Below are 25,750 nucleotides of genomic sequence, written 5' to 3'. Positions count from 1 at the left end.
TTGAATACACAGCCAGCTTCTGAGAAGATTCTGCACTCTCAAAAGGCTCTTTAGCCTATTTTCCAGTCAGCATTATTTTGGAAACCTGAGCTCAAGTACATTATTTTAAAAATATCTAAAAAAAAATTAAGAAATCTTGCCTTTTTATACAATGACATAAAGAAAGTAATGCTTCAGGCAAACTAGGACAATAGGGAAAGACCAACTCTTTCTTGAGAGGTTTGAGCCATGCAGACATCACAATTGTTATCTTAAAATCAACATGATGGGAATAAAAAGTAAGATGCCTATTAATTCTGTCAGTCCCTCTAAGCAAAGCTTATATTGTTTGAAGTTCTCTGTTCTATTTGTTTGAATACTTTAGTGCTCTTCGTATTGTCACATTTTTCCTATGACAGACCACAATGGTCAAAATATCACCCTTTAAGTGTGTTAAATTCTGTGTTTCTATCAAGCTCTTGAAGTATTTGCTTTCAGGCCTAGTTAGGGTAGCAGTGATACTCATTGTATGTTTCCCAAATGTGAAGGAAAGTACATGTTCAAGACACATCAAAATGCAGAATTTTAAAGTTTGTCCAATATAAGAGGCAGAGGATCTTCATACATAAAATCTGAATTATTTTTATACGATTGCCTTTAATCTGAATTATCTGTAGGGATAATTCCTGTACATTAGTGCCAAGGAACCCTGGTCTTTCTTTCATGGAGAAGTTTCCCAGAAGATAGTATTACTCAATTATGGCATCTAAAATTGAGATGAATAATTTTTTTTTTTCTTAAAAGCTAGATTGCAAAGCATTTAGTAATTCAGAAAAGGTTAGGCAAGAGAAGGCATAATACACAACTGGAAGAAGACTCTTCAGGCTTAGCAGATGTGAATTCAAGGTAAAATAAAAAGGCGATTGACATCGCTAAGTTTCTTTTTTTACTCAGAGTCAAAGGTACATAAATAAAGTTTCCAAAGGAACACAATTCTTCTCCTCTGCTGCATAAATTGGAAGTGGAAGCAGTACCAAAATTGTGTTTATATAACCGTTGTTCTGTGGAAAGGGCAGCTTGAAACTCACCAGCTGTAAGATGAACTCTAGGAAATCACTACCCTTTCAGAAAATGTGTAGAAGAAATGTGGGACAGGAAATTAATTGTACTTGATGCTTACGGTGTCTTTAACTCTCCATGTCATCAACTTTTGTTTCATCAAGTTTATGTTTGTTGAGTTTTTTTAATTGTTACTTTATTATTTCCATTTCCTCCTTTCCATTAAAATTAAAAAAGACATGCAAGAAAATTAGTATATTTTGTGCTATGAAGAAACTTACTCTGAAGGCAATCAAAAGTGTGTGGAAAAATAAAAGCGTGTGTTCTTCTCTCTATGTTAACCCAGAAGAATTGTATTCCCTTAAGATATGACTTAATTTATTTACATGAGTGAATGTTACAATAAATAACGCAAATGCACTAGAGATATGCTCTTCCTGTATGTGAATGCCTTTTCTTGTTTGGTTGGTGTTTTTTGTATTTATGAAAGTGCTGGAATTGTAGATGAACTGGCTCATAACTTTATCACAATGAGCTGATTGTATCAATTCTAACATCTGAAATGCGTAGTCGAACATGTTTTTCCATTTATCCTGATGGCCATCTGTCTCTAGGCTGCATGTACTCAAGGGGAGTATTTGATAGGGGCTTCTGCTGGACACATCAGTTAAATCAGTAAGCATCCTAACATCATCTTATCTCTTTACAATGCAATTATCTGCAACTGTGTTCCTTCTTATCTTTCATTAGTCTCTTCTGTTTCATGTTCTTAACATTTATTCACACAGTAGAACAGGATGACTCTTAATTACCACAAATACTCAGGTTTTTTTTTTTAGTAACTCATGGTTCTGCCTTTTTGGGGGATGGATTCAGGGTGGTGTATGGCTGGAAATCGAAGATTTACCTGAAATTGTAACACCACCTGCCCTTACACTGCCACTCCCTGCTTTCCCTGAAAACCATTTACTGGAGGAGAATGTATAATCTGTTGAAAACATTCCAAGTTATAGTTCAACTTTCTTAAAGGATTTTCTGAAATGAGGAAGAGTGTAGGAAAGATAAAAGAATGACTGATTTCATCTAAGACTGGAGTTCTAACGACGCTGTGCCTTGAAATTACATCTTGATAGTTTAATTTAATTCTTCTTATGTTCTACATTATGAAAGCAAGTGACTAATCATTACCTTGGTAGTGGTGAATAGGAAAACGATTAGTCACTAAAGTGCTGGTGAATAGCACTTTATGATTTGATTAAATCTTCCTTCAGCTATCACTTTTCCCAGCTAAAGAAACTTAGTCTATTTAGGGTATTTTATTTCTTTTCTGTACAAAAGTAATTTCATTGTGTTAGTTGCCCTTGTAGCTACTTTTTATGGTTCTACTGTGTCGTGTTTCTGACATTGGTTCAAACATAGCATATTTTTGATTTATTCACTGGCCTTCTGCTGCCAGCAACTAAATTCTTGTTGCAGCTAAACTTCCATACCTTGTTAGTTCACATAGTTTGTGGATTTGATTGTGCTGTGGCGGGAGGTTTGCTATTGAATTTGTAACATCTCTTCAGTGGCACAGGAGGGAGAAGAAAGGAAAGGAGAAAAGAAGTAAACATGACCACTTCAGCCTGGTGCAGTTTTACCGAAGCATTCAGGGAGTTTCATGCTCTCTGTAGCATGTGAAGTTAGAGTTTATTTGGAAAATAATGACTGTGATTGTGGGCCTTTTCATGTCAAAACCAAAAGGTATTGGGGGTGTTCCTCCAATTCTGATTTTTAAATCTTACTGAAAATAGGAGCAGCATGATACCTTTTATCACATAATAACTGTTGAAGATTTAGTTATCTTTTTCTTTATCTGTTCCACAAAGATTCCTGGCATTGTTGAATGTTTCCAGGGGGTAGGGGAAAAAAAAAAAAAAGAAAAAAATAGAGGGAAAAAAAAAAAAGTAATTATGAGGAAAGGTGCCCCCTCAGCAAGTTTCTGCCAGGAAGACCTACCACACCATGCTAAGCAGTTTTGTGCAGAGGTCTGTCTTTATGTAAACCTTAGCTATTTCCTAAATTGGTATTGTAGGCTGTCATTTTAGCAGGAAAGTGGCATTAAGGAACACCAAGAGTTAGTAAAAGGTTAATATGATTATCTTACTCGTGGGGGACAATAATCTATCAGTGATTTTGAGTAGTAAAGGAATTCTATTCTGAATTTCTAGGATGGGTGTTTAAAAGAAAATTTATGTACTGATATTCTTATTATTTCTAGGGGTGAACTCATTGGACTTTCTTTTCATAAACTTTTACTAGTAAATAGGTCATTTATAATCACAAGTATTTATGAATTAATAAGTGCCTGTTTGTGAATTCAGTGTACTGATCTAAGCATGGAATTGCAGTAATTTATGCTGTTACCATAAAAGTAGTCATATAATAATCAACACTGAGCTCTGACCTCAACCTATGGAAATCAGGCTTATTAAGTCCTTTGTGATGTTCTGAATAAATTTTTACTGCATAAGTTCTTGGTAATGCTTTGTCAGGCTTATTTCTTAAATGTCCCTAAATGCTGTGTTTCCTACAAGCATGACTGATGTCACTGCTTACACTTTTAATATTTTTTGTATGATAAGGTATGCATAGAGGAAAAAAGCAAACAATTTTTATTTTTGTTAGTTCATCTCTGCAGTGGAGGACTTTCATTCTGATTTTCCTCTTTCCTGGATTGGGACTGTCCACATTACTCTCATTGATTTGCAGTACCTAATTCATTACACTTTGCTCCTCCCTTTCTGTTAAAAAATTTAAAGGCACAATGGGATTCTTTTTTTATTTTCTGGTGATTATTTAGGTTTATGGTAGTGTCTACCTCAGTGTGTGCTTGGGGAACCTCTGCAGAGGGTACAGATAGTGCATGCCTAGATGTTCTCCCTGAAGCAGCTGCTGCTCCCACTACCATCCTCAGTATGTCCCTCACCACCTTTCTCTGTTCAAATCTGTGGATTCTTTCCTTGGGCTTATGCAGCTACCTGGATCCTTACAGATGAGATCTGGGAATTGGACCTGGGATACCTTATGTAAGGAGTTTCTTAGATCTATTTGGTACCTTAATAATTTAAAGACTTCTCAAAAGGTATTAATTTCTTAAAACAATTTAGGTGACCTCAAATGTTTTAATAGGCTGCCACACTGAGCACATTATATGTATACCATACTCCAAAAAGAATGTGCATCTTTAGAAGAGGGATTTTATATTATTTTTTGTTAGTGGAAAACTAATTTCTGGGAGACCATATGTTCTCCACCACTACCTTTTCCTTATATTTCATTCTTTGTTAATTATCAAGTTAGGCATTTTATGTTTCTATAGATTATTATTTTGCAAGTACTTGAATGAAATTAGATGAATACTTGATATGTTTGTATGTCTGTCTGTGTGAGGGTTCATAATAAACTGTATATAATATGTGTATAAATTATATTCCTGTTTTAAGACAAAGTACATTTGTCATACATAGAAGAAATATCATACAGGTTAGTGTCTTTGAGATGAGGCAGTGCATTCAGTAAGAATGAAATACTCTAAATGGCTCATTCCCCCTTTTGTTCGAATTTTGAAGCAGTTAAAATTCCCAGCATTTAACCATATCCTTGGACATGCACAACCAGTCAACACTTCCTCAAACATGAAGCCTTTGTTAAATGGGCTTTGAGCCTTGTGCCAGCACTCTAATGCTTTTGTGAATTGCCTGTAAAACCATTTTCCTTTTCAGTCACCTCACAAATACCATTGACCAATGAAATATATTAAAAAGTTAACTTGTATTTGACTATATCTTCTTCTCAAAGGAAATAGTAGCCACTGCGCTGTGTACTCTTCAGTCTTTTTTACATAAATCATCTCTGGTGCATAATAAGCTTTGTAGAGAAATAAACCCAGATAAAATTTTCTAATATAGTACTCAGCCAACATTTCTAGGAGTAGAAGTAAAATATTCTGTTGTTCATTTTGCACTCATGCTTTAAGAAAAGCACCTAGCTAAACACTTTGACAGTAATATTTTCACTGGTGTGTGAACTTGCATAATTCTGTGTCTTCTGCATGGGCAGTTACACACCTCTTAAAGGTGAATAAAAATAGTCTAGGTAAGGTGTAACATAAAATCTTTTACATAGTCCAGCAAACTTCCTCCTTCAGATAAACATCTTGTTTATCTGAAAAAAATCTCACTGAAAAAATGTATTTTCTAGCTTGCTTTCTAGTAACATAGTATCACTACTAACACACCATATTTTCATTATACTTGGTATATAATTATAAACAATGTTACACAGCAGCAAGCAGAACTACTAAACAACTAAAAGCAAGAAGGTACATTTGGGTGAAGGGTGGGGGGTGCTTGTGTCAGTAAACCAAAACACACACTAAAAACCCAGCATCCTATCATAAATAATATTTAGTGCAAATTTATCTGACTAAGAGAAATCAGAAATGACATTGAATTCTAGCCTGGTAAACCAAGATAATGGAAATGGTTGTACTCTACTCTTTAGAACAAAGAAAAGTTGTTTCTTTTTAATGTTAAAGACAATAGAAAAGGCAGGATGGTGGCCAGAGTTGGGGCTTCCAGGATCAGGGGAAAAGTCTGATTCAGCATGAACCTTGGAGACTGGAGATCTTACCTACTTACTCTTCAGTTCATGCAGTTTTTGCTGTCTGAAGTTGCTTCAGTGAAATCTTCTGCCTTGTTGGTGCCAGCAGAGACTTTTCTAGTGCAGTCAGAGCACAGGCCAACAGAGAAGGATGTTTTGCAGGCACCCCTATGCATCTTGCACGGCAGAGACCATGAGACAACAAGAGCTCCCTCTCATTGGCATGGTGCTGCTCAAGCCATGGCTTTGCTGGCAGAAGAGTGTTATACTTGTTCTCAAGGTCTACCTGATGTGGTTAGGCCAGCAAAACTGTACAGCTGCTCTTAAATGTGATACTTAACAACATGACATGGGCTGCAGGGCAGGCAGCACCGGGACAGTGCTCAAGCAGGGCTGATGCAAAGGTCGTTGTGTTACCTGGCAGATGTACGTAGTGGTGAACAAGGTAAGGTGGAGGTTTTATTCTGTGAGGACTGCACAGTATGTTTCACAGCCACTTTACATGCAGATGATGAACAGTTTTTTCCATTGCTAACAGTAATGGATTCCTAACATCCTCAGGAGAGTTTTTGTTAAGTTAAATTTAAAGATTAACATCTCTTGTAGAAGTTTTGCTCTTCAAAGTCTTCCTTCCATCATCTTATTAGTATTGTACTGGCAAAAATGTGAAAGAAATTCTATATATACTATTAACTGGGTGATTTGTATACTAATGTTTTTTTCATATGGCTGTAATCACTGTACAATAGTTTCCTCCCCTTCAATCAATCTGCATATTTCGGTGTTTCTAGGCATCAGACATCCATCTCTTTCATGCAAAGATGCATTCTTGCATATTCTTCTTATTATCTGTTTGAAAGCAAGAATATTGTGTATCAGTTATACTCTCACTACTTTGGAGATTATTACTTGTGCAGCTTTGAAGTATGAAACAGTATGAAGACAGCATGTTTCTTCTTTGAGTTGGGTACTACCAATGATTGCTAAGGTTTGAGGAATATGAATTATTCTTACATGTTTTTCTTGCTACATGGATGTTGTGCATGTCTGGTACTATTGTGTATGAAAATTTTCATGGTTATTTTAATGTTGTCAGTGCAGTTATTGCAGTACTTCACACTGATGCAGTGTAGAATATTGATTTCTTGGCAACAACAGCAATTAGCAAATCTCCATGTTCACATTTTATGAACATGAATGTAGTAGCTTGTGCTAATGAGCAGAACAGGATTTCAGTAGAAAAAAATTAATTTTCTTCTACTACTATGTATTAATGACATGATTTTTATTCAGTATATCTATAGCTACTTTAAAAGTTGGCTAATGTAAATGTCAGGATGCTTTGAACTAACATGGTTTTGCTTTTGCTTTGGCTCAAATGTTAAATATTTTTTACTGAACCCATGACTACAGGAAAGTTGCTTGGCAAAAGATAATTGTGAAAGATTTGAAAAGTAAATAGGTGTCTGAAATGTCAGATACTGAAATTATCTGTGAAAAGTGTGCTTAATTTTGTTCATGTTTAATAAAAACGAAGTGGAAGACTAATAATAATGTGATAGAAGTGGACGGTGTAATGAATAGTTGCAATATGTGCAAATAAGAGATTTCAAAAGATTTGACAAGGCAATGTGAGCCAATAGAAAATAGAATTTAATTTGATTTTCATTGAATTGCTTCTTTGATCAAAACATTTCATAACTCATGGATTAAAGACAGCTATGTCTTCATTTTTCATGATGAAAAAAATTATTTCTTCCCTGACATCTGAGATCACAAGAATTAATTTTCACCTCCTTTTTTGGTAGAATGCACAAAATGAAAAGTTGGAGCATAAATCTGGTTTTAGTAAGGAGTTTGGATGTGCCAATCTGCTTTTTCTTCTCTCTCTTTTTCAAAGTTTTCATTTGATTGAAAGAAGGAAGTAGATATATAAAGAAGTTGAACTGGGTGTAAGGTTGAAAAGAAGTAAAGCCTAAAATCCTTTTTTTCTCACTTAGTAAAGATGTGGTGTGTTTGAAAGTCAAAGTGCTTTGTTCCAGCCGTCAGCTGGGCTTACAGAGATATTACTGCTTGGTTCTTTTTGTAAATAAACACATTAATGAGAAAGTGAGATGCACTTGGGTGTCTAGCTGATTTTTTTTTTTCAGTTAAAAGTCTAATGTGTAGTTTTCAGTAAACTGTCCTGGTTTATCATGAATACAGCAAGTAATTGCAGCCTCTCAAATATATATTCTTTGGAAGATTAATTTCCATAGCATGGAATTATTTATTCATATGTTCATGAATTCTCTTACTGAAAATCTGTCCTTGCAGGGAAGGATTAAAGGTAACTCTGTTGCTGTTAATAGCAATGGAAAGAACTGTACTAGTGAATTTCTTCTTAATTAGAGTTCACCCTTTACTAGATCTCAGTGAGAAAAAATACATATTCTTATGCTCTGCAGTTCTCTCATTCACTCCATCAGTAAAAACTGTCAGCATGAATGAACATTTTCTGTGTCTCCACAACATCTTGGCTCTTGGATTCCCCTTGTTACTGCCTCCTTTATATCACCATGATGTGTTCTTTATTCTTTTTCTCTTTTGTTAGATAACAGTGCTACCCTTTCAAATTGTACTTACTGGTAGTAAGGAACCTAGTTTCATCAGAATCTGATGTCAGGGAATAGAAACACATTGATTTAATTAAGAAGAGAACTAAAACTTTATTTCATTATCTGTAATGTGGGTGTACTTTTTAAAACAAATTATACTACAGTTGTAATGCTTTAAAGATTCAATCTTTTAGATGTCACGACACTTCTCTGCCTATTAACTCAATTTATTCTAATAATTCTTGGAAGCCTATAAACTGCAACTAGATAGTCTGAACATAATGATGTTTTGTCCTTCCTAAGCTTCTGAAAGACTTGAAAAAAAAAACTAACCTAAGCCTTCTGTCTTACACTCACTGCTTATTTGCTGCTATCCTGCCTACCTTTGTTTAGTACATTAAATTTTCCTGGTTCTAGGATTTATAACTTTGTATGTCAGAGGTGCTGAAAATTTTGAATTCTTTATTACCTGTGCGTAAAGCAGCTCACACAGTGCAATGTTATCATTAATAAGCTGAGAAATTTTAATGCTTTATTTGCTTCATCCCCTTTGTGCTGTGACTGTTTTTATATATGGATTTAACACATGTATATTTTTTAATAATCTTTGATGTAATATCCACTTTTAAATGAATTCATGTTTGTGTAGCATATCATTGTTTCTGCTAGTCACCGAGACACAATAATGGTGTTTATTTTTGTTCACTGGAAAAAATGCTCTGTACAAATTCTGACAGTCCTGTGTGGAAAAGGTAGTATTTTCTATAATTCATTAAAACCAGCTAATTAAATTAGACCTGCATCATCTGTGTGCTCTGTAATCAATGAATGCATGGGTCTCTGCTCATCTTGGAACTCTGAGAAGAGTTGTGCATGCTCAGATGGTGTAGGTTACATATTAAGGGAAAGCTTATTTCACGTAGAATATGTGAATGATTTTATGTCAATAGGTATTTTTATTTTCATTACTCTTACTTTATTAACAGTTATTGATACCAGGGAGCATCATATCCCAGTTTTCTGAAGTCTAGAAACAAGCAGGGCCAGAGGATTCTTAGTGTGTAATTTAGGTACCTCTGCAAGCGGACAGTGAGTTGGGTATATATAATAGCTTCAGAAAATCTTAGTGATTTTGGCACAAACTGTGTGTTTCTTCATTTCTTCACTTGCTATATTACTGACATGTGCAGCATGGAAACTGGAAGCACCAAGACAGATATGAATGAAGCAGAAGAAGCGTGGAAGATCAACAGAAAATAAGAAAAGTGTGGTAATGGAGACTTCTGTAGTATGGTACTTGGCTGTCTTCTTTCCTCAAAGTATAGTGACTTTGACAGGGGTAATCTTGTAAAAGCTGAAGCCTGAAATTTTTCTGAAAGTTGATCAGAAATCTTTATTTTTCAGTACCAATAATAACATCACTGAACTGCTGAGACAGGTTGCTCTATTACTTTGCTGTTACTTCATGTAGCTTCTTCTCACCCTTATCCATGTTCATCTCCTGTAAAAGGTTTTATAGGCTCAGTTCCTGTGTGACCTACAACTTTTATGCAGGGGAATCTTTCATTTAGTGTGTATATTTACTTTAGATTTCTTTTAAAAAAAGGAAAGTGGTATTACTTTCTTAAAGTTTGGATTCTGGGACAAGCAGTTTAAATCACTACTTAGGCAGATATGACTAATGTTTGAATGGGATCAATATCTAAGGCCCCAAGTAGTGCTATGAGTGTACTGATCAGTGTCTGTGAGAATATGGCAGAGATAGTTTGACGTGTTCACAATTGCCATGGGGACATTGTAGCCTAATATGCCATATACTTATACCTGGCTCTTGAAAACATGTAATTTCCACAATAGCTTACAATAACTGTTATCTAAAACATAACTCCCCAATATGTAGTTAGATGTAGTGAATTTTGAGTGTTGTGTTTTGTTGTTGGTTGCTTGGTGGGTTGGGTTTTTTGTTTGTTTGGTTGGGGGTTTTGTCGTTTGTTTGGTTTATTTTTAATAAATATTCTAGTGCATATGTTGCAAGGAAATGTTAATGAAATGGATATTGAGTTTTGAAACATCTATGCTTGATGCTTGACTATAAGTGTTTTATTTATACTGCTGTAGAGAGATAAATTAGACAACTAAATTAGCCAACAAGATTAACCAAAAACATTCTGCTCTGCGGTAGTGTAGGAGAATAATAGTAACAAGTAGCACATATTTTGCAAGGAGGATTGCACATTTACAAGAAACTTAACTCTTGTTGCAGAGTGTACAGAGTAAATGGATGAGAAATAAAGAGTATGGAGAAGAATTGTGCCACATAAAGATGGAGCTCCTTTCTTAACTCAACAGTTATGTCAGTAGCAGAGTTGGAAATTAGAAACCACTAGGCAGGCTTCTATTTCCTGTGGTCTCCTTGAAGATAACCTATAGAGTACATGAATAGGTAACAACTACATTCAAAGTAATTTTGATTTTATTTTTCTCTTAAAACAAACAAACAAAAGTTAAAATATATTATGAATTATTTCTACTTCTGCAATACCTGTGAATGCATAGAAGCATGTTTAATGACTTAATGACATTGGTTTTGCAGCATCGATATGTTGCTTTTACCCTTCTTAATCTGGAAGTTAGGGAAATTTTTGATCTTAAAAGTACTTTAGGAGGTAAAATTAAGAGCAACAAAACTACCTGGTTTAGTGGTGGGGAGAGGAATCACCAGTGAACCCATTTGGTTATACATTTTATACAACAATATTAGATGAGATTTATGCATACATCAAACTGTATGTACCACTGTATGCACATTTATGCATATACTTTCACTGCATACACCAAAGTGTACTGTTTGGTACTGTACTGAACTGAAGTCTGTTGTACTTCATGTGTCTTCTCACAAAATGTATCTTCTCAAAAAATGTTCTTTTGAATGGTAGAACTGCATTTTTCTTCGAAACAAAGGAAACTGACATGACCTCCATAGGATAACAGCAGAAGTAGGCACTTGATCTGTCTTTCTAGTACTTCTCTGTGCATCCTGCCAGCTGCACTGGAAAAATTCCACTCTTTACATCTTTACATCTAAGGCCCACTTCAAAATAATAGGTACAAAACATTTCATTCGTGCTACCACAAGTACTGCAGTTACAAGAAGGGAATCGGGAATTATAAGGACTAGATGTGAGGACTCTTCAAAGTGGATTAGTAATGTGGGTGGCAATCAAACAAATGATTTAGTATGTGAGGCATTGCTTTATTAACCTGAGCAGAACTTTTGCTGCTTGTGTATGGTAAGGGGGGGAATGGGGGCTGAGTGGGGAGAGAGTGAGAGAGAGAGAGAGGGAGAGTAAGAGTGAGAGAAAGAGAAGTAGTATTCATGTCGTATAAACTCCAGAAGACACTGTGAAAGGAAGCTCCAGCAGATGTAGAAAACTTTTGTTTCTCTTCCCTTGAGATTTGGATAAGATTTTCCTTATATTTTCTAAATCACTATACAAATAATGATTACTGTACATAAATTTAAATATTCCATAGCTTTTTTATTAATATGCTATCTCAATAGAAAATGTTTGTTGGGAAGCCAAAAGCAAAACAGACTTTTGAAGGCTAAATATCAACAATTCATTTAAAGGAGTGAATAATTTTTACTTACCTGTGTAAGTTGGTTGGAAATTTGTGGGAGCTGTACTGAATGTTGACTACACTTTGTTACCCTGCATGGCTGAGGCAGGGAGTTTCTCCTCCACCCTGCTCACTACTATGTTTTGCAAATCTGTTTGGAAGTAGTTTTCTACTCTCTGCATCAATGTATTCTACTACTGCAGTTTACTGCTGTAATGCAACTGTTTGGTTACTGAGGAAAATAGACCTCTTCAGAATTTCATGTTCAGCCTTTAATTAATACTTCTGATAAGTCATCCCTATCTTTTGCATTGAAAATAGCAAAATTAGCTATACCCAAGGGAAACCTATGTCACAAATGCAGAAGCATCTGAACTGAGTACACAGAAGAACTCTCTTTTGATAGTTCAGTAATATTGGGAGTGTAAATACATTACAGGCATACCAGACCCAGCTGCTTTGCAGATTGTGCAAAAGCAAATAAAAAAGTTTTCTTACATTATTAGAGAGCTGGTGTGCAACCAGAAATAGAACTGGAACAGCAGCTACTAGTGCCAAAAACATGAGCTAATGGTCTTATAAGGACAAAAATTTAATATTCATTGCTTGAAAAAGCATCCGTGGTATTGTATTTTGTCACACTGAAATAATTATCTCCTTCAAAAGTGTTGGAAATATCTGAGCTATAGATTTCCTGATTGTCTTTTTTTTTATTTTTTTTTTTTTTTGAGGGGGGGGGAATTAATAGAACAAATATCTTAAACATGTTAGATAAACACCTTTAATGCTTCGCATGTAGTGTATCTCAAATGCAAAAAAAGTTTACATTAGCTGTAAACTCTATTCTTTACCTTCGCTTCTCATGCAACCTCAATTTATGATATTTGTTTGTTGTTTTTTTTTTTCCCTGAAAGGCAGATAGAATTATTTCTTTGAGCTCTGAAATAAGTGATTTTGATTAAATTCAGCTTTAACTGTAAAATAAGTTACCATTGATGTAAACGCATAACATTTTATTACATTGTTTACTTTGAATTTAAAACATCTTAAACAGCTGTCTTGGCAGTGATTGTATTATGCTAATGTGAATACTGTAGTTATTGTTAAATCATTTAATTATATTATTTATGAAAAAATCCTTAGCTACAGTTTACTTTTATTCACAGTTTAAAATATATAAACAGCTCTACTAATGACTTGAAGTGCTCAGATTTAGATCTAAGAGGCAGACAACAGTTTTGCATGTAGAACCAAAAATGAGATAAAACTCTATTTTTATATATATTTCTCTTATGTACATGTAGCATTTTACTGAAAGGAATGTGAAAAAATTATATCCATAAATATTAAGATAAAATATTCCGTGCCTTTTAATTAAATTCCTTTAATGTATTTTACAGTGTGAGCAGAAGTCATTTATCTTGAAGCAACAAATAATTAAAAGGCAACCATGTATTCATTTCAAACCTACATGGTTCATAGCAAGTACTTTCCCTAATAACAGAGTTTGGCTGATTCATTACTTTTTATTAGTGTTGCAAACTCACTATGGGCTGTTTTCTGTGATGTATTCTGCCCAGTTTATCCAGATGGAAAAGGTCGAGTCCCTAGAAGCCTTCAATAGGGTCGCTATGATACAATATTCTGTGCTCTCTCATTCTTGGAACAATGTCTACAGCACACTTACTTCCAGGTGTTGCGTGCAGTTCACCAGGAGAGCAAGAGGGGGAAGGGAGTTTATGCATTTGAGACCTTTCAGCTGGAAAAGTTACAAAACTCTTTAATAATAATCATCATTATCTAGAACATTATTTTTATCCAGGCAGATCGTTCAATCTAGTGCATAAGGAGAACTCTTTCTATCCAAGACAGGGCATAACACAAAGCGTATTGTAGGTATGTGTGGGAAAAAAAAAAAAAGTCCATTGCTTTAGCAGGCATTTTTTGAAGTAAAAGGCAGACAAGGCTGTCACTTCATCTAAAAATTTGCTTTAAACATTGGATTTGTTCAATATTTAAAATAGAATAAACCTTAACGGATTGTGCAATTTGGGGTCGTATTTTGAAGCCAAAAGGACTGGTTAGAAAATGTGTCTCCTAAGCTAAATCCTAATTTTGTGCATTCAACTCTGCTGAAACTGTATTTTAATAAGTGTCCAACATGCTCAGAATTAGTATTTCCAGATTAATGTAAATGTGTTGCACATTTCAGTTGGTCTTAAATGTGGCTTTGGTGCTGTAACATAAATGGTGCTGAAATGCTAAAATATGGAGGCCACCTAGATTGAAAGTAGTACTTTACTAATGAAATCCTTTAAATCAAAAAATCCAACAGCCCAACATGTGTTCTCCAAAAAGATATACTGTCTGTTCTTAGAGAATGTTTTTTTTTGTTTGTTTTGTTTTAGTACAGAAGGATGTTACACATTTCATTCTGGAGTCTCTTTTTAGACTGCCAGAGTAAAAGGAAGGATGCTGATTAATACTCTGGCTAGTGAGGTGGTTTACATAAAACCAGATAAATATACCCAGTGCCTAGACTGCAGTTAACATAAAAGACTTGCAATAGAGTTGTTTACCATCTTCTCAGAAAATTCTTTTGGGTATGCTCAATATTTCAAATTATTTTTCAGAGCTATAAAGTTGCAAGGTTGGTTTTTTTTGTTTGTTTGTTTTGTTTTGCTTTTGTTTTTGGTTTTTTGATTTTGTTTTTTCTTTTTGCCATAGCCATTATTAATGTATCTGAAGAGGGTACTTGGAAAACTATTTATGCAAATAAATGAGATTTCTGATCCTACAAAGGAATTTTCAGTCTCCATGGTAAGCATTAATTGTTTGGGGATGCACATACTTTAAGGAACTTCTACATTTTGTTCCCTGTAATAGTTTAGAGTTTAGACAAATAATTAGCATTTATAGTAATATGCTGTCTAATTAGGCAAAGCACTGCATTTGTAGTCATCATGAACCAATGTTTAGATCAAAGATTGTTATGTGGGGACAGAAATCTCTAAGATTTTATAGTACTGCATTCTCAGCTCTTTTACAACATATTTATTCAGAAAACACTAACAACATTGTAAATGCACAAGTTAACCACTGCTTAGTTTTTTTTCAACATCCAACCTCTTTCAATTTTGTTACCTGTTTTGAGAAGGAAAAGCAGTAGTAAGCTGCAAGGACTGTGACTGGAACATGTAAATAAGGATTGTATTTTTTTTTTTTTTTACAGGGAAGACTTTTTACTTTTATTTACAGATGCATTTCAGCATTGGCTGCTGATTAGCAATTTTTCTTTAAATTTCCTTCTTTGTGCCAATGAATTAAAAATGTATGCAGAAATACTTATCAACTGCATATTTGATATGCCCAGCTTCATCCTTTCCAATGTTTTATTTTCTTGTCTAATAGCATAAAAATAGGGGGTCACAATGTTTGTTTTAAAAAATTTATAATTCCACAAATTTAGAATAAAATATGCAAAACTCAAATAATAAAAAGATTGTACATTATTTTTAAATAGTCACACAGGTTTAATCTATACTGTCAAACCTAAATTTGAAGAGTAAGGAAAAAAAAGTATAATTTACATCAGTGTAACAACAAATGAAAAATTCCAGTTTTCTTTGTGAGTTGTGTGAAATCAAATTTTCTTTGTATATTATTGTGTAGTCCTCATACCTTTTTTTTTCTTCCTAGTTGTGAGTCTTTTTTCAACATTCAGAACAAGCTGTTCCAGATTTACTTGCTGCTCTTGGAATCTGTTTTTGAACAGATTCCAGTTTAACACTGGGTTAGGTTAGGTTAACTAGATTAGGTAGGTTAACACTGTTGCACATAGTGATATGCATTGTACTTGCTATTTCAAGTACACGAACTGACCTGCTCCGCTTACAGTATTGAGTCTGAGTTACAGTTTGTCTTTCAACCTGGGTAAAAAGGTACACATGAAATCATTGCACTACTTACCAGAGTTAAGACAAGGGTCATCATTCTTTGTCTCTAGATGTGAAAAAAACAGATTTAATCTGCTTTATTTTCTTGTGAAATTAATTACTCTCCTATATTGCCAAATAGAGTTGATGTGTTTCACTGAAAGTGTGAAATTCTGTTGCCATTAATAGGGAAGGTTGTCTTGTTTCAAATAGTATTTTAGAACAGCTATTTTTTTGTTACAAATATTATTTAAACTTGCTTTTCTCAGAAAGACTTTTTTTGCTTGTTTGTTTGTTACTTTATTTTCTCAGGGTTTCTGTTTGTTTATCATAATTTTATCATAACTTAATATAATTTGTTTGTGTGTGACAAGAGCTGTAATTGCACTATTCATCATGCTATGAATACATACCACATACCTACCTTCAAGTTTCTCTCTTATCTTCCAAACAGCATTTCTCTCAGACTTCATCCAAAAGGGTTCACAGGGGAATTACTATGGCTATATTAAGTTCTTAAAGGGGAACTTGAGGAGCAGCTTACTGTAATTTCCATTCCATTTTTCATTCCTTCATAGAAAAGAAGTCTTTTTCCTTTATGATTTTGAACGTGAGTTTCTGAGTTTGCTTTCCCTGAAACACTAAGTCAGAATGATGGTACTGAGCTTTCATGGCCTTTTTAAATTCTCAAGGGTCCAATGTAGCCTTAAATTTTCATTTACATGTTTATGTCCAGCCTAACTTGGTGTTCTGTCTACTTGAAATGAGAGCAGTTGAATAAAGCTTGTCATTGAAAATTAGTATTTTTTTATTTCGTTTATGTAGAGAGGCTAAGATTGAATATATTACATCTAGCTCTGGGATGTCCCCCACACAGGGAGGACATTGACCTTCTGGAGCAAGTCCAGAGGAAGGACACCAAGATGACTAGAGGGATGGAGCACCTCTCCGAAGAGCAAAGGCTACAAGAATTGGAATTTTCCAGCCTGGATAAGAGCAGGCTTAGGGGTAACCTAATTGCAGCCTTCAAATACCTGAAGGAAGCCTACAAGAAAAAGTGAGAGAGACTTGTTACAAGAGTATGCAGTGGCAGGACAGGGGAATATGTTTAGATTGGATTTTAGGAAGAAATTCTTTACTGTGGGATTGATGAGGCACTGGAACAGGTTACCCAGAGAAGCTGCGGATGCCCCAGCTCTGGAAGTGTTCAAGGCCAGGTTAGATGGGGCACTGAGCAACCTGGTCGAGTGGAAGGTGTTCCTACCTATGGCAGGGGGTTTGGAACCAGATGACCAGATGACCTTTGAAATTGCTTCCAACTTGGCCCATCTGGGATTCTGTGTTAATGTACTCTGAGGGGGAATACTAGCTTGTGAAGTTACTAATGTATTTAGCCAAAATTTTATGATGGCAACAAAAACTCCATGTTTGTGTAGGATGGAGGTAATCTCTTAGATACCTTAACAACTGACAGGCTTCAAATCAACCTTGTCCTTTGCTGGTGCTGCAGGGTGTGTGACTGAGCTGCTGAGATGCTGCTCTAAGAGTTATCTCATGAAAGCTGAACTTCTAATCTGCATGGAAGTTAGTATTTTCTCAAATGTCAAATTATAGTGCTTTGTTTGAGTATTTTAGCATAAACAGACATTATTATTTGTTAATGCAGCTTCGGATATTAAGATGCTGATGGATACACTGTAAAATGAAACAAAAAAACCCCAACAACCAAAAAACCCCACAACCTAATTGCATGGCTGAGAGGGCTTCCACAGCTGCGGTTTAACAAAACAGCTACAGTTTGGTATTATGCAAGTCCATGCAGCACTTTGTCTATAAAAGCATCTGTGTTTTTTCTCAAGCCGAAAGAGGTGTAGGTGGCATCTCCACATAATGAAGGTGGGAAACTGCAGGATATTGCAGATGCTAAAAACTTATGCAGGTTCAAGCAGAAATAGGCAAATTCATGGTAGATAAATATGTCAAGATCTGCTTAATACAAAATCTACTGAGTGCTTGAGTTAGACATTGTTTGAGACTTGGATAAGGTTCTACAGAAATATTCTGTGTGACTTTTCTATTCTTGTGTTCTTGCCTGAGCACCTGCTCTTTGTAATTTTTCACAATATTGTACTAAGTAGACCACTTGTCTCTCCTACTATAGCTCTTGTTTTGGGTTCTTTTTGCAAATTTTTTGCTTACACCGCTTTATAAACTTGTTTCAATCTAATTTTGGTTTCTCCTTGACCTGGAAGCTGTATTCTTTTGGGATTGGAGGAAAGGGAGGGGACAGGGACCAGTGTAGAGAAGTTGACTGTGGCAAAATACAAAAGATAGGGGCATGCATGACTGAAGCTAGAATATAAGCACATGAGAAAAAGGTCTTATTTGGATGCTATACAGATTAAACTTTAAAGGGTGATAATGGCTCTCTCACTGTTAACAGGACCTCCATTTCATTTGTTGTTAGCTCTATGGTAGTTTGGGATTTACAGACACTTGGTAGGGAAAAAAGCTTCTTCTGTCTCCTTGGATTGCTCATTTTTTGTCACCAAAGGACTAATAACTTTACAAGAAATAATAAGCTAAGGTGATGGGAATGTAAATAGTTTGACAGCTTGTCCTGTAGTAATTATAGGAAGTGAAAAATTTCTTGTAGGATTAGAGGTGCAACATAAGATATTAGAGCTACTGATGTAGCATAACCGGTTCCTTACTTAAAGGCAAGAATAGCCTCTTTGTGCTAGAGCTGATTGCTGTTTTATTCTTAATTACATGTTTATTCTTGTGGCACATTAGTTAATTAATTTTTGCACATACAGGCGAAATTTATCTATGTCAAAGTTTGCAAGGTTTCAGAATTACTTAAAAAATAATGAAATTAAGATCTTTCAATTACACTTATTTTTAATAACAGGATACCACCTAATTTTGTTCATTTCCCCACTACTTTTTTTAGTTCAAACTAAGAACTTGTCTCGTGACCAGATTTGATTGTGGTTGATTTAAAAACAAATTCAGTATCTGTCCATAACTATTCATTTTCTAGTAAACCTCCAGTAAACTGTAAAGTCAGATCTCATAGCTGCACACTGCTGTGGTGTAGTACTAAAAAGTAAAATGGGCTGTAGCTATTCCATCTCAGAATTAATATCAGCTAAGTACTGCTTCCATTCTGCTTATGCAGCTTTTTTGAGAGCCTGTGAAGAAGCAAGTAATTAATAAAAAAACAAAACCCAGAATCTAAGTCATAAATCCATGTGAAACTTTGAAGAACACAAAAACCAGTGCAAATGCCTGATCATAGGGAATATTATAATTTTTAAATTATGTGAGCTAAGCAATTTTTTAATCTTTGGGAGTATATTAGTTTTCTTTCTCCAAAAAATGTTTACTTCTTTATTCAATAGTTGCCAAAAAAGTACAATTATCTGTGATGGAATTGAATGAAACTTGTGGATTATATACTCACTGAACATTGGTGCTTATTGCCTTATTTCACCCTGCCTTGAAATAGGAGGAAAAATAAACCTGGTGAAACATTTATTGTAAGTAGATATTAAAACTCTCCATATTTTTGCATATGTATTAGATAACCACAGAAAGAGAAACACTGGCATCAGTGTTTGTGACTAACGTAGATACTCTCTTTTTAGAGATGTTTAGGGATACAATTAAGGAGTACAAGAAACTGTTACTTTCTCTGTCATGTTTTAGTCTTATGGTTACAAAGTTAGAATGAAATCTGGCATCCAGTGAGTTTTGAGTATTGTTCTAATCAAATTAAAATGTTCATTCACGAAAGTGCCTTATCAGAGGAAATAAAAACCATTCAAAACTTACAACTCATATAACTGAAAATAATAGGTCAGCATAGGCTGCTTTTGATAATCACAAGACTTTTTCTTGGATGAGATCCTGAAGTTACTTTCAGCAGGGACTGAAGTGGGAAAGCAATACTTTATGCCATCTCTATGGTTTTAAACAATTTAATATAAGAGTTTGATGGCATTGAGGGATGGATTAACCGCATGATATCTTTGCTTTTCAAACTGTTCGCAGCTTCAATTTTTTCCTTTTTTTTTTCTTCTTTTTCTTTTTCTTTTTTTTTTTTAATTGGGTTTGAATTATAAATATGTCCTTTTCCCCTGAACATGTAGTATTGATTCATTCTCCATGTACTGGTAGTTTCAGAGTCCAAATGCATGTTGATAAGAGTGTGAGTTTTTGTTGTTTGGTTGTTGGGGGTTTTTTTAATTGTACGTAACTTTCTCTTACCCCTGGCTATAATGAGGAGCTTTATGTTTTTCTCTAATTATGTCATATGCTGTGCATATTGTGAGAGAAAACGGGAAAGTTGTCTCCAAATACTGATCTTTAGTCTCAGCTCATTTAATGGTTCTATCTCACAAATGTCATGCACTGTTTAATCTTTGCAAGTGAGAATAAAATCTCATGTAACGTTACTATAGATCTTAAGCCTTGAACTAAAATATTTTGTCTGCTGCTTGTTAGATGTGCTCTGACACAGCTGCCTTTCCTTTCCCAGCCTTCTTTACACTATTCTTTTGTTCTCAGGTATCGTGTTTACAACACGCATCCATTGATTCGCTTTGGCTTCTTCAACCTCTGTGCTGTATTGCCCTAATTATTCCAGAGTGCAATCACTGTTTTATTTCGCACTCCTGTCTTAAAATCTAGTTATCTTTCTTCATTCTCTACTCTTAGTAACTACTTAGTAACAGACAACCTGGCAAGTTGTCATTTTCCTTTTGGCTTCATTTTATTCTCATTCTATAATTTCTATACTTTTCTGTGCCTAATCAATATCTGAAAGCTCTTGAAGCAGAGCGAAATGTGATATTTTTCTTGTTCCTAAGATGTCTCAAGCACCTATGGCATTCTTTACAAAGATTTGGATTTTCTGGTAAAGAACCTTCTGATTATTTCCTACTATCTATTCAATTATATGTTTCTACAGTCTTTTAATATTCAAGTTATTAGTTCAGATACCTTGAGTAAACCTTCTGAAATAGACCACTAAAATGTTTTTTAAAAGTATTTGAAAGTATTAAAAATCAGTGCATTGACAATCAAGAACTCAACAGCAGTAATTTTCATTTGCTTTAGCAAACATCTGTAATTTTCATACGGTCATACAACACTGATTTTTTACCTTAAACTTTTTCTTGCAGCTAGGTAGTCAATGTGGAGGCACCTAACAAGGTGACTTGCTTGGTTAGAACATGATGCTAATAATGCCAAGGTTGCAGATTCAACCCCAGTATGGACTATTTGCTTTAGCTTTGGACTTGATGATCCTTGTGGGTCTCTTCCAACTCAAAATACTCTGTGATTCAAGATTCTGTGATAAGTTAGTCAGCCTCTCTGTACTGAGTGAGCACTAGTTTATTTGAGTGCTTGACTTTTTCCTAATTGGAATGTTCATAATTGACACTTTTTCCCCCAGATGTACTGAAAGGCTAGTGTGTCTAAAAAAAATCAAAATAAGAGGAAAAAGCAAAATAATTATGAATCATAACTAATTCTACTTTTCTTGATTTCTGTTGTTTCCTGGAGTGAGGTTTTGTATTTGTTTGTTTTAATTATTTTTAAAAAAACTTTTTAAATTGCTGTTAGTGATGTTTTTTAAACTTACTCCTGCTGTTTTGGATTTAGGTAAAGATGAGACTTAATTTATGTCAACTGATCACTGATTCCAATTGATGATTATAAATGCTTATGTACGTGTTCTACAGATGTTGTTGTTGCTGTTCTTCTCTGCAGTTTAAGCATTAGTGAAGAGAAAGGCTTGAGTCTACATTTTTAAAAAAACTAAAAGGACAAGAAATTACAAGATAATTTTCAATCAGTAAGCTGGAGGTAAAGGATAAACATAATATATATCTACGTTAAATTTGCTTTATCCAAAATTTTTTTCTGCTTATTGTGCAGCAAAGATACAGAGCTATTGTCAAAATAATAAAAAAAAAAACAACAAACAACCACCAGATCAAACCCAAACCATCCAATATTACATATTTATAAGATGTAAACATAGATTTGACTTACTGAATTACTTGAATTACAGGATAAAATGTTTTAGGTCTGTCCGTGTGCTAACAGACTGATCAATTCTTGCATTCTGCTAGAGAAATCCAACTCCATTCCTGCTGGGCACTTAATATTGTTGTCCAGTATGAACCCAGAAAGAGGATAAGAATAAACTGCCCTCCTGGTTCATTCAGGGGTGTCATGCTGGATTCTACAGAGCTTGAAGCCTCAGGATATAGCTATCAGGGGAGAAGTGGGCATCTTAGCAGAGCTCACATCTGGTTAATGACTAAGGAGCTCCTCAGGCTATAAAACGGTGTTTCCCCAATGCTTGTGCATGTGAATCAAGTCCTGTTTTATTCCAGAACTGAAAAAATTGAAGAATTCACTAGAAAGATTCACTATAACAGTTTTTTTGTTTGTTTGTTTGTTTTTTAAATTAATATTCTCTCACCTCCTTAGAATTTGAATTATGAAACAGAGCCTATGTTTTTCTCAACATGCATTTTTCTTTTTTACTATGTCAGTTTCACAGTGTTAGTCATGGGTTCTCTTGTTACTTTTTCAACTTATTTGAATTTTACCTTCTGGGATAAAAAACCAAAAGGAAATAACAGTACACAGAATCACAACTTGTGGTGGGAATGAATCTGGATAGATAAACTATATTGTTATGTCAGAACTATTTCATGCTGGGTTTATGTTTTACAAAAAAAATTTTGATGTGCACTGCACATTTGCCCAGAAGACAAAAGATAATCTCTTTACTCATTAACTTGAAGGGTAGTTAATAACAGACTTTCTTGTTACTCTTGAGAAAGTTTTTGCACTGACAAAAGGACAATTTGAATGGATGCAGATTTTCTCATCACCAGGGTCTGACATTTCATGACACTTGTGCTGCATATTTTTTCGCTTTCTTTTCTTCCCAAGAAATTTCTTTGATTTATGCTGCATCATTTCATTCTGCAACTGTTATAGTTTATTAAAAGATAGTAGAATGCAATAATATTTAACCATATGTAGGTAGACCCTAATATTTACATAAATCTGTACCAAGCTTGTAGACAGATACTTAAATTTCAGGCTTGCTATCCAGAAAATGACTGTCTGTTCCTGTTTCCTTTTGAGAGGATCTCTCTGCCTTGGTTTGCTTATGGAATGTGATAAGGCAAGTTCTTTCACCTGTAAAATCATTCTTCCTAGGAATTTTGCTACAGATGCGGTTTGTCTACCTTTTTTCTGAAATTTCCAAGAGTAGTCATATGCTGTACCTAGGGGGAGATGTTTGGGATCTGACAGTTACTGAAGTTCTACTGTACATTTCAACTTCTAGAATAATATTTTAAATTCTGATTATTTGGGGGATTTAATGTCTGTCTTTGAAGGGTATACATTTTCTTTATTCCTTTTTTGAGAAAAAAATCAAAATGCAAATCAAAACTGAAATGCAACATGATCCTGGGCTTTGAATACTGAAAAAAATAAGTAGTTCTTTTGGTCTTTTGGAGTAAAAATATTGTAAATTTTTTTCGAAGATGTTTGAAAGCACTCTTTCTGAATCATACTTATTTGCATGTTTGCTGGTTTTAGGAGAAGGAAGACACTGAACTGAATTGCTGCATATGAATTTTTATGAATTTTGTATTATGCAACTCTGAGCTTACAGTATGAGCAGTGAAAGCTGAAGTGCTTTTTCATTTTATGGTGGTTTTTCTTTTATTATTTACTATTTACTACTGAACACATAAGTGAGTGACTGATTTGGCTGAAAAAAGAGTCACTGCCTTCAATAATGACTGTCAATTCTTTTGCAGTTATACAACTCATATGCCTAAAAATAGTGTTGGTTTGAAACAGTACTGTTACAGTCAAATTACTGAAAGCAGGAATAGAAATGAAAGTTTCTGTGGCACACTGGCAGCATCTAGTTTTATTTCAGATGTACTGGGCTGCCCCCTCCAGAACATCACAGATCACCTAAAAGAACCCCAGACAACGCCTCAAGCTTTTTATTCATGCACCAAAGTTGGCTAGCAGCATTTCAGTTACTGATTATTTGATGTATATCCTGTGAGGATATAAAGGACAGAGATCAGTTTTTAAATATGTGCTTACTTCCTGTAGTATCTGTTGTAGTTGTATGTAATTTATAATTACAGTTGTTCAACTAGATACTGAATGAAATGCAGTTTTCAGGAAGGGCTTTTATTTACCATAGACAAACTTTCTCTACTAAGTAAAGGCAACATTGCATGCCCTATAAAAATCAGTAGAAAAAGAGGGCCTTGAAGACCAGAAAAGATCTAACATTTTAGAATCTACAATCAGAAATATGGGAGGTATGGGAAAACTTGGGTTTGTTTCAGAAGATTGTTTCAGAGGATTTCAGATCTTACAGAAAATATTCATAAAGGTGCATAATGCAAGAGGGAGCTTGTTTCTCAGAGCCTGTTTTATGTTAAAAAATTGGCAGGAAAGTGCATAGTGATTGTAGGAATATAATATCACTTGTATAGTATATATACTGTTTGAAAAGTCAGAGCTAAAAGATACTGTGCAGAAGGTTTGGGTTCAGAAGCTGTCATGTAGAAGCTAAAGTTGAACAATTCTGTCTCCTCCTGCACTGGAAGGCAAAGCATAATATTGAAGGATTACACTTCACTTACTATGATATTACCAAGTAAACCCTGGAGGGAAAGAAAGGGAATTTCATTCTATACTGTTCCAAGTTATATTTCTCTTGTACTCAGGTGATGAGCTAGCAAACTAGCCATTCTTATCATTATTGTTGTTGTCATTTTTATTATTATTTTATTATGTTGACAGGAAAAAAGAAATAATGTTCAAAAAAATTGGATGCTTCAGTTCTGGGGAGGACTAACTGATAGTGGAGTGGGCTTTTGTTTTTCCCTGCCTTCTCTGAGTCAAGCTTTTCTCACCATTTTCAATCTGGCTATTGTGCAGGTCGTTGACCAGATTGACACACTGACATCTGATCTACAGCTGGAGGATGAGATGACAGACAGTTCCAAAACAGACACTCTTAACAGCAGCTCTAGCAGCACGACAGCTTCCAGCTTGGAGAAAGTCAAGGTGCGTGGCAATGCCCCTCTCATCAAGCCGCCTGCACACCCCTCTGCCATCCTCACTGTGCTGCGGAAGCCAAACCCACCCCCGCCTCCACCACGACTGACGCCTGTCAAGTGTGATGAACCTCCCAGGATGCCTCCTTTGGCCAACCCAGTCAAGACTAACGGCACCTTGCTGCGAAACGGGGGCTTGCCAGTGGGGCCCAGCCGTATCCCAAATGGAGATATGTGCTGTATACCGAACAGTAATTTGGAGAAAGTCGTGGTGCAGCCTCTGATGCACAGACCTGAGAAAGAACGGTGTCCTCAGCCAGGAGCAAGGGAACGGGTACGATTTAGTGAAAAAGTGCAGTACCACGGCTATTGCCCTGACTGCGATGTTCGGTATAACATTAAAAACAGGGAGGTGCACTTGCACAGTGACTCGGCCCATGTTGCTGGAAAGCTGCCACACCAGTGCCCTCCTCTGCCACCTCCACCACCTCCACTGCCTCCATTTCCTCTGGAAAATGGAGGAATGGGGATAAGTCCCAGTAATAGCTTTCCTCCTCCAAGACCTGCAACTGTGCCTCCACAAACTGCACCAAAACCCCAGAAGACCATCTTGAGGAAATCAACCACTACAACAGTGTGAAGTATGCCACTTGTAATAACTCTTTTTTTTTTTCCTATATATAAACATAAATAGGTAATGAGCACTTTCTACTTGAGCAATAAAAAGACCCAATGTATTACTCCCTGTGTCCAGTGGAGTGGCATAAAAGTCACATGG

The 25,750-nt window shown here is 35.2% G+C and overlaps 1 protein-coding gene across 3 annotated transcripts in view; it reads left to right on the top strand.

Annotated features, from left to right (window-relative positions):
- PRR16 (proline rich 16) overlaps window positions 1-25,750 on the top strand; it is a 134,363-nt gene that overhangs the window by 63,501 nt on the left and 45,112 nt on the right. For 2 of the 3 annotated variants that reach the window (XM_050329044.1, XM_050329045.1), the window contains exon 2: window positions 24,854-25,613. In XM_050329044.1, coding sequence (XP_050185001.1) covers window positions 24,854-25,612 — 759 coding nt within the window. In that variant the 3' untranslated portion in view covers window position 25,613. Of the gene's footprint in view, window positions 1-24,853; window position 25,750 lie in introns of all 3 variants that reach the window. The other variant, XR_007630509.1, reaches the window with a different exon arrangement.

Source organism: Myiozetetes cayanensis, unplaced genomic scaffold (genome assembly GCF_022539395.1).
Source record: "Myiozetetes cayanensis isolate MyiCay16 unplaced genomic scaffold, myiCay2020 scf4, whole genome shotgun sequence".
Lineage (NCBI taxonomy): Eukaryota > Metazoa > Chordata > Aves > Passeriformes > Tyrannidae > Myiozetetes > Myiozetetes cayanensis.
This window is presented reverse-complemented; position numbering and strand designations above follow the sequence as displayed.